The sequence below is a fragment of the Pygoscelis adeliae genome, unplaced genomic scaffold, assembly GCF_000699105.1.
Source record: "Pygoscelis adeliae isolate BGI_AS28 unplaced genomic scaffold, ASM69910v1 Scaffold312, whole genome shotgun sequence".
In the NCBI taxonomy this organism is placed as follows: Eukaryota; Metazoa; Chordata; class Aves; order Sphenisciformes; family Spheniscidae; genus Pygoscelis; species Pygoscelis adeliae.
The window spans coordinates 2,095,973-2,106,457 of NW_008824234.1; the positions used below are offsets into that span (position 1 = coordinate 2,095,973).

The 10,485-nt window shown below is 39.6% G+C and overlaps 1 protein-coding gene across 1 annotated transcript in view; it reads left to right on the plus strand.

The window, feature by feature from the left end:
- The first annotated feature begins 1,251 nt into the window (after nt 1-1,251).
- The window catches only part of GABBR2 (gamma-aminobutyric acid (GABA) B receptor, 2), a 486,323-nt gene continuing 477,089 nt past the window's right edge, over nt 1,252-10,485 (plus strand). Inside the window, exon 1 of the mRNA XM_009334967.1 lies at nt 1,252-1,266. Within this exon, the coding sequence (XP_009333242.1) occupies nt 1,252-1,266 (15 nt within the window). The remainder of the gene's footprint in view (nt 1,267-10,485) is intronic.

Sequence of the window (10,485 nt, forward strand, 5' to 3'; positions counted from 1 at the left end):
CTTAATCCAGGGAATACCTTCGAGTCTGTGTGTGTGGTAATGCAGTGCCTGGGTACCACCTAGGTTTTTACATGAAGGACCATTCATTTAGTGTCTGAGAATTAAACCCACTAATGGAAATACATCTTTGTACCTGAGGGACTGTTACCTCCCAACATTTGCCTGTGTTACCTAATACGTGTTCTGTTTACCTCCACTGTAGATTTCATGTTTGTCTAATTTTCTGCTTCCAGTGCTTCTTCTAGCACTGGGTTCAGATTTGGTTTTGTTATTTAATATCTTCATTTTGCAGGATGCTTTTGCTAAGTAATGATTTTGAAGCTTCCAAAAATTAATCTCTTTTGTTATTTTCTAAACGTATTTCTAAACTAAGTTCCTTGCTGTTATTTCCTTGGTTTTGTTAGTATTCTCAGTAGCACCCAGTTTAATAGCATCAGCAAATTTCCAGTAAATTAACCAGTTGTCTATTCCTTCCATATAAAAATTAAAATGTTAAACAGGACTGTTCTGACACTGATCCTTTGACAGTCTAATCATAATCACTTCTCCCAAACTTAGCAATTTGTTGTTTACCAACACTGTGGTACTTCAGCCACAGTTCAGACCATCCTGTCACGCATATGTAATCATATGTAATTAATTCGGTGAGAGAATATAAAATGATATGCTAAATTTCAAATATTCTAAGTGAGTTCAAGTTTAGTTTTCAATTAAAATTCCCACTCAGTGGGCAGATGCATCAGGAAAGCAAAATCAAAGTGCAATGCATAACAAATGAAATGGAAAATAGTGGATACAATGTTATAAACAGACATTAGATAAATCAGTGATACATCTATACATGAGCTGTACTGTACCTCATCATAAATATGAATACAGGAGTAACAGAAGGCGTTCAGAGATGGGTGACGAGGCTGGTCAGAGGCCTGCGGATGCTTCAGTCGGAAGAGACACTTGCAGAACTGGAATCCGATCGAATCCCCATGCTGCCTGATTTGAAGGAGGAGGTCAATCCCAAGTATCACAATCCAGGAAACTTTCTCAACTGAGTTCCCCTAAAACAAAAAAACCCACCAAACTTTCTTTCTTTTGCTGTTGCATTTTACTTGGGTTAATTAAATATTCATTAGCCCAGACATCACAAGTAGAACCCCGTGACTGTGGTTTCTGGCTTCACTGGAATATCCACGTAGATTCTCGGTATTGCCTGTCTTACGTGAGTGTTAGTCAGTCCACTTTTTGTATTGCCCAATGCATAATGCACAGGTGAGTCACACCCAGACTGTTCTGTCCTGTATCAGTTCCTCTAATTTGTTTGAACTGTTAAATAAAAGCTGCTTCCGTTACTATTTCATGTAAAGGTTGCCCCAGATCATCCTTTCCTTCTTTTGACTCAGGATTGCCCAAACGTAGCTTTTTTAGAGCATAAGGAAATGTGGGAAAACTCTGGGTTCTCAAAATGAAGCTGCTGTCATGGAGACTTTCCATAGCACACAAGGAAAAAACAAGTAGGAGAGAGCTCTGAAGTGAGTGCTGGCAGCGGTGGGGAAGGTGGTGTGATGAATGGTCAGGAAGCCACTCTAATGCTTTCATTTAAAAATAGACTTGCAGTCTCTTATGTGGTTACAGAGTAAAACTTGGAAAGGTAATAGGAATGTATTCAGAGATCAAAAGGCAAATAAGCAATAAAAATTTATTATGATTTTGTTCAGCTTCATGATATCTTGGAGCCTGACTCATGACTTTTGAATATCTGTAATGGATGATACTAGAAAAATACGAAAAACATTCGTAACGTGTAGCAGTCAGGTAAGGAGCATAGTACCTGTCAGCCCTTTTGCAGTGGAACTTAAATTCCTGCCTTTTTTTCCTTTGCAGAGTAGGTGTTTTCTTTATAGTGTTCCATTTGACTTTGAAGAAATATATCTTGTTAACAACTTCAGGCTTATCTTAGTGAATGTAGTTTATCTAGCCAAAACTTTATTTTGGGTTTCTTCTTTATAATGGTAAGAGATTGAGCATGTATTTCTTAAGAGGCTTTTTAGTTTACCTCTGGTAACAGTGTGCAATTCATGTAGGTCTGATTGTGCTAAAGCAGAAATATGAGTTGAAATTGTGTGTATAACAGAGCAAGTAATTCAGAAACAAAGAATGAAGTTGGTCAGGTAAGAGTCCTCAAAATTTCTGAAAACAGAAATGTAGTGTAATAATACTTTATTCTTAAACTTTGCTCTAGTGAATGGATTTTATGGGTCAGTAAAAATACAGAGACAGATCCTTAAATAGAAAAACAAACTGTAAATACTCTTTTTCAGTTCTAAAACGTGTAATTTACTTAGAACTTATCCCTCTAACTAAATATATTCCTCCTAAAGACTGAGAAGACGAGGCAGTTAGTAGTGGTGTCCTTCAGAGGTCGACCAACATTGGAGCTGATATTGTGTAATGCCTATATTATTGCTCTGGAGGATGGGATGGAGTGCACCCTTAGCACGTTTGTCAATGACACCAGATTGGAGGAGTGGTTGATGACTGGAGGCAGGGGTATATACAGACGGAAGTCAACAAGATTGGGTTGAAAGGAACCAATCTGGGGCTCTTGGGTATAAGACATTGACATAATGGTGTGAGTCCAGCAGAGGGTTACCAAGATGATTAAGTGGTTTGGAGCACATGATGTACAAAATTTAGTTTAAAATTTAGTTTTGAAATACTTTATGTCAGGGAAGGCAAAACAGATTATTTGGTGAATCACTAGTATGAAGGTAAAGTGCAACTACCATATTGAGCTATCATATCTTCATCTCATGGGCAACTTGTGCCACTCATGTCTGTTGGAAGGACAACACAGAAGGGCACAAGCAGCTCAGGATGTTTCTGGAGGGCATTGGTGATAACTTCCTAACAACACAAGTGATCAAGGAGCTCACAAGCTGATGAAGTATGGGCTAGTGAAGTGGACAGTGAGGTGGACTGAAAGCTGTCTGAACTGGCAGGCTTAAAATGTAGTGATCAGCAGCACAAAGTCGAGCTGGAATCAGTCACTAGTGGTGTACCCCAGGCATCAATACTGGGGCCAGTACTGCTTAACCTCATAATTAATGATTAGCATGATGGGGCAGACTGTACCCTCAGCAAGTTTGCAGATGATACAAAACTAGAAGTGGCTCACATACCACGTGGGTGTGCTACCTATTCAGAGGGACCTCGACAGGCTGGAGAAATGGGCAGACAGGAACCTTATGAAGTTCAGGAAAGGGAGGTGCAAAGTCCTACCCCCAGGGAGCAATAACATCAGGCACCAGTACATGCTGGGCCTGACCAGCTGGAAAGCAGCTTTCCAGAAAAGGCCTTAGGGGTCCTGGTGGACAACAAGCTGACCATGAGCCAGCAATGTGCCTTTGAGGCGAAGAAGGCCAACAGCCTCCTGGGCTGGCTGCATTGGGAAGAGTGTTGCCAACAGGTTGAGGGAGGTGATCCTTCTCATCTACTCAGCATTGGTGAGGCCACATGTGGAGTGCCAGTTCTGGGCACCCCAGTACAACAGAGGTATGGACTTACTGGAGCAAGTCCAGCCAAGGGCTACAAGGATGATGAGCATCTCTCATATGAGGAGAGGCTGAGGGAGCTGGGATTATTTAGCTTGGAGAAGAGAAGCATCAAGGGGAAACCTATCGATGTTTATAAATGCCTGATGGGAGGGTGTAAAGAAGAAACAGCTAGACTCTTCTCATTCATGCCCATTGAGAAGACAAGAGGCAATGGGCATAAACTGAAACACAGAAAATTCTATCTGAATGGAAGAAATTTTTTTTTTTTTACTGTGAGAGTGGTTGAACACTGGAACAGGCTGCCCAGAGATGTTGTATAGTCTCCATCCTTGGACATGCTCAAAACACAACTGGACATAGTCCTGGACAACTTGCTTTTTCCGACCCTGCTTGGAGCACGGGGGTTGGACTAGATGATCCCCATAGGTCGCTTTCAACCTCAACCATTCTGTGGTTCTGTGATTCTGTGATTGTCTAGCAAGATGAGCTAAGTTGAGCATGAGTGGGAAGCACTGAAGGAATTTCAGGAATATCTGGGTATCTGAAGTACTGGCAGACTGATAATTTCCTGCTTTGTCCATGGTGAAAACCAATGTATAAGAACTAAGTATGAGGTTACCTAGATTTGCTATTTAATAGGAAACCTGAAAGACAATTGGAATTGGTAAGGATTGAATATTTCACTTAACCGTGTTAAAGAGCCAAAGTTATGCATGTTACCCTACTCCCTTTCCAGCTTAAAATTTGCAGTCTTAGTAACAGGAAATTGTAGAGCTTAAAAAACCCCAACACCTAAACAAAGACAAGGAAGAAAAGATCATAGTGAAATGAACACAAGGAGGGACATTACATTCTTATAATCCATATATATCTTGAATTCTGTAGGAACAGTAGAAATGAAAATGGATTGATGTTAATCAGTTATGAGCAAACCTGCATTTTGCCATAAATATTTTGCAAAAGCACAGTGAAGTAAATGAGTGAATTGTTCACTACTCCTGTACTCTGTGTTGCAACAGTCATCTGGCAGATAAACAAGTTCTCTTAATAATGAACAGGTGGAGGAAAAGTTCTCCCCAACAAAGCAAACAACCTGAGAAGAGTTCTGTGTTTCAGTATGCTGTTAATTCCTCAGCCTGGCAGAGAAGTAATTTTTTTTCAACTTTTAAAAGTCACTGAACATCTTAACATAACTGGAACCAGTTAGCAGTTGGGTTCATCTATTATATTAAACCTGTCAATCTATATGTAAGATTAACAGTGGTAGAATCACAGTCACATATCATGAGGATCCAAATGTTTTTAGGGTGGCATTTTAAAGATACATCAGGAAAAAAAGTGGAAGAATCTTTATTATTTGAAAACAAGATATTTTAGAGGAATAAAAAAAAAGAACTTTTCTGGTTATTATCAAAGATTCTCCAGTCTGGAAGTCAGGGTTGTTTTAAATCTGAAAGAATGGCATTTCAATATAAAAGGAGATCATTATTACATATTTATTGTTTCTGGCAGTAATAGCAGCAGCAGTAGTTGTAGTAGTTGTTGTAGTTGGAGTTGTAGTAGTTGTAGCAGTTGTAGCAGCAGTAGTATATTCTCACGCAACATGTAGACCTGGGGAGAAGGAGCCGTCAAATTGCCCATCATCCTAAATCATCACACGGGTACTGTTCAGTTCCTCTGTACAAGGGACCCCGCAATACCGGCACATGTCAGTTTGCAAGCTGTGGCTTGGGTGAATACTCTCGTGGGCTTTCTCATAGGCCACAGAAGTCTGTTACACAGGGCTTCGCACACGGCACTGGCAGTGCCATCACCCGGTATAATCCGAGGTGGGATCTGACACTCTTCTCATGTGGGGCTCTGCAGGATGAGAACTTAGTAATGCGTTTACGCAAGCCTGGTAGGAGCCTGTATGGACAGTGTTTGGAGAGTGAAACAGGTGTGTATCAATGAGACACAAAACAAACGCAAAATTGTGTGAAGGAAATTTTGCCAGTGTGGCTAGAGCCTGAAAACCTGTAGATGTATCCTGTCCGGTGAATGCCTGGTCCAAAACAAAGAGTTTGTGGGAACAGTGGCTGCTTCGTTTGTTTATTGGTAACTCCATATGTAACAGGTCTGGGAACTGACTTTTGGTGGTATCCTGTAGCTTCAAGTTGCTTTTGTGGTAGGACTTACATAGCTGTTGAAGTGAATTGATTAGTTTAGAGTAATATATTTTAAATCCTGAAAGTCAGAAGCAGGGAAACTTGGGGCCATAACCTGTGAACATTTCTGCTGGAATCTAAAAATAAAAATGCAACATGTTCTTCTTATCTGACATCTGCACAGAAGTTCAGGACACGATCTGTAGATTTGTGTTGATGTTTTTTCCTTGGTGTTAGCTGGAGGATGGAATTAAAATTTAATATGATCTTGATGAATTGGAGAAACAGTCTGGAAAAAATAGGTATAATTCAATACAGACAAGTGCAGAGTTCCAGCTTTAGCAATAGTCAAAGTTAATAAGTACTTTCCTTACTTGACTTTGGGTCTTTGATGCATGTGACTTAATTTGGCAGTTTTCCTCAGTTTTAGATAAAGGGTTAAATATATCTTTGTTCATTACTGACAAGGGGACAAATATTTTAACAAAAAGATTATTAGAGACAGTTTGGGACCATCAATTCTTTCTACACCAATTGTCACATATTTATATTGGCTGTAACACATCAGCTACACAAAGAATCCCTAAATCTTCATTAATATATATTTTTATTTATTTTATATACATATAGTCAAGATCTCTGACCTTAAATGCATCAAAACCTTATAAGAAGTTGTCATCTGATAAGAACAAAGACCGATAACAACATTCAGTTTAAAGTATGCTTGAGAAATGGTCATATGAAGGACCTACTATTTTTTTCTTTGCTTACCTCTTTTACGACTCATTTCTGCCGCTTTTTCTCACTTCTTCAATGTTGTACAGCTCATTCACTGAAGATCTGCATTTCTTCCTGTCTTACCATGCATGAATTCACATCTTAACATCTGACAAATTCTGCCAGATGTCACTGAAATTGTTTCTTAGCTTCAGTGGTGGAGATGATATCTCAGCTTCAGATACACGGGAGGTTTGTGATTGCTGTGATGTTCTGTCCTGCTGCTTCTATATTCTCCACGCACAGGGCATTCTGTGGGGGAGCTGCCAAAGGAAGGGAAATGCCAGAGGTATAAATGTACTTGCTGCATCATACAGAACAAACAGCCCCATGTTCCCTCTCCTTTTTCATTGTGAAACAGCTAAGAAGAAGATTAAGAACTATGGAACAGATCTTTCAACCTGTGGAACTTAAAGTATTAAATATAATGCGTTTTTATTGTGCCAGGAGTAGTGAAATGTGGAAACCTCTTGAATCAGTTCATTTGTAGATCATTAAAAAAGAATCCACAGCAGGGGGCTACGCTCTTACCTGTTTAGTGGGCAGTCGTCTTTTCTGCACCTCCTCCTGTTCCTTTCGCTTCTGGCAGCAACCCCCTGCGTTCTCACTCTGCTCACGACTTGACATCCTTACATTTCACTGTATCTGCTTAATTGTTCTGTCACCTCGTTCTCGCTGTCCTTCTCTACACCTTTTCTTTCACACACAGTGCCATTTCACCTTGCCCTTGTAATTAGCCAAATGATTATCATCTATAAGGTTTTCTATTCTGTGCATAGAAATAATATCAGGAAATTAGCTTGCTACTTATACAGCCCCACTGCCCTGCAACAGCCTGCTGAATCAGTGACTTGAAATATTACTGGAAACATTGATTGCTCTACTATTCCTAAATGAAATACAAATTTATGTATTTTATCTTCTCATGACAATGGTAGCCTTAAATTATACTTTTGAGCATACTTTATTTTACTGTAGTTTATTTTGGGTAAATGGATTTCGCACATAAATCACATCACTGTTCCTCCAGCCAGCCTCACTGGGAGGCGTAAACTGGATATTGTAAGGTAGAGTTGTAAATATTAGAAGATACAGCGTCGCTGAAATTAGATGTGGAAGAAAACTGTTTTGCTGCAGTAGTGATCAGGTAGTGATCTCCTAGTTGAGGATATTCTGACAATATATTTTCATATTTACCACTCAGGAATATGGTTATTCAGATCCTTACAGTTAATCATCTGATAGAAGTTACATGGAGAGGTAGCCTATTCCATGTGTAACAGACTGTAAAATGTTACCTCTTTGCTGCTGATAAGAGGATCCAGAGTTAACTTTTGGTAGATGTGGTGCTTAGGGACATGGTTTAGTGGTGGACTTGGCAGTGCTAGGTTAACAGTTGGACTCGATGATCTTAAAGGTCTTTTCCAACCTATACGATTCTGTGATTCTATGATTCTACAAAAATGCCAAAGGAAGTGGCTGATCTTTCAATCAAAGGACACAGATAATTTTTGGCAACAGGAGGCTGATTCTGGATGATCACGTGTTAGAGTTATACCAGGGACTTAAAAATTACCAGTCAGCCAAATAAGCAAATAAATAAAACACATGTCATTATGAAATCATCTTCAGGCACTTGACTTAGATTTTATAAAATATGAGGTGGAGGGAAAAAAGCAAAGTCACTGTGAAAGGCTTACATGTGCCTTGGTGAAGAGAGCAAAATTGAGAAGGAACATTTGTGTGTAATACCAACAGAAAGTAGAGTTAACATACAGAGTTAGTCCTAGGAGCTACTGCACACATTTTACACAGCAGCAGTTCTGCAGGGATTCAAGCAAACGGAAGTGGCATCATTGCTTTTGTGGTAAGTTTTCATGTCCCACAGATTTTTCTCAAGAAATTGAAGTAGCATCATTGTTGTTTAGAAAGCTGTGTGATCTTTGACTGGTATAGTAATAAAACATGTAGTCTAGCCTCTCTGCAGATCTGATAAGAAAAAAAAAAAAAAGAGAATGGATACTTTGATGTATGCAGCATGGTGTCAGAAAAGACATGAAATATATATACAACCTCAGACTTTGCAACCTCCATTTCAGTCTTGTTAGATTTGGAAGGTAGACAATATGCTCCCTGACTATATTTTTTCAAGCTCCCTGATTTGTGTATATTTAATAGCTCACTAGTATCAGAAGGTTATCAAACCTCATGTTGTACTTATTTTTTTTCTTGCCTTTGGAGTCATAAATTGGGGATGGAAGAAGGGGAGAGCAAATTAATTGGCCTTTCTGCAATCTGAAAGAATGTTGCCTACTGTCCGTTTGTACCCTGCGAGGCAAAAACATTCCCTCACCACACAGAATCTGATCTCTATGGTCTATTGAGCAGATAGATCCATCAAACAGTTTTTCTTTATTTATTGGGAAAGATGCTAAATATTTCTGTTTTAAATCTGTACTCCAAATCTATATGCTGATTCTGATATGCCTAGAATAGGTGTTGTCCATGCAATACATTAGCACAAAGCAGACAACATAGCTTGTCAATCACACTGATATGCATGTTAATCACTACTTTCCTAGATTCCTTGTCATCCACAAGAAATGCCTTGATGGCATTGGGACCAGCGGCATCAACACCAGTACAACATCCAACTCAACATGCTGTCAAAAACCCTTCTCATCTTCCTGCAGCTCTTGCTCCAAACACTCCTTCCCCTTCCCCCCACACAACAAGATCCTGATGTGAGATCACAGGACAAGACCAGGCATCTGCGCATCAGGTCAAGAGGAGATGTAGGAGAGGCATCAGGTATGAACAACCCTCCTGCGATAAATCCCCCTTTTTATAACTGACATTTTTATGTGCCACGTTCATCACAGATGGATTAGCTGCCATGACTGAACAGACTCAAAGTATCTCTGAACTGTGCCTGAGAGCTGGCCGGCTCCACCAGGAAAGCGACTCCAGGCTACAGATCTTGCACTTCATTACTCTAAGCGGAGGCCAAATGCAGCAGTTAATGTGATGGTACGGAGGGGGTGTTCCTGTCCCACTGGCACGGAGATGAACGGGACCGTATTGCTACCAGAGTCTGATGTGTCACAGTGGGGCACAAGGCGCAGTTGCCTTCTGCTCTACCTCGCAATTGCTTTAAATGCCCTCGTAATCATCCACTCCGCAGGACTCTCATTTCTGTTGACTACTACATTTCCTCGCCTTCTTTCTTTCTCCAAAACAAGCCTTTAAGTCCATCTGTAGGCTGGTGAAAGAACATCAGTTTCATCCTCTGGAAAAAAAAAATCCAGGAGGTGTCACTTGAATATTTTTCCTTATTTAATCAGATACAGTAATGCAACAGCATTAAGTCAGTGAAGCATAATTTAATAATAACTTACCTTCTGTAGTGGTTTTGATCAAGCTGTCTGAAAACACTTTAAAACATTAATACATTAAATTTAACACTGTCCGTCTTGTGAAGTAGGTAGGCATTATAGCCTTAATTTTACAGATGAGAAAACACAGGCGCAGAGAATTTAAATGCCTTGCCCAAGGTCAAATGAGAGATTCCTGCTAGAACTAAGAAACTGGGAAGAGGAAGGAACAGTGTGCTTCCATTAGCGGTGCAGCAATCTATCTGGCTGCTGGCTTTTTATGGAACAAAATCTGTGCATCAGTGAAATCTACATACAGTAACAAACATTTGTTTATCTTCCTAAGTGTAACAAGACACTAGTATAAATGACTTCATAATCAACAACATACTTTTAAATTGAGAGAGTGCATCAGAGTGAGGAGACCAAAGATGACATTTTGACCGGCAAGTTTGTTCTTTTTTTCCAGTGTTATACACTAATCATCTATAGCATTATTTTTTTTTTCTTGTTTCTTTCATACAATTGTTGTTTTTGAGAAATAAATGCACTAAATAAATAACCCTTGCAGTGGCTGACACAGGTTACTACAGGTCTGGACTGCTGCCTCTGGAGAGAAACACTAAACCAGTTTTT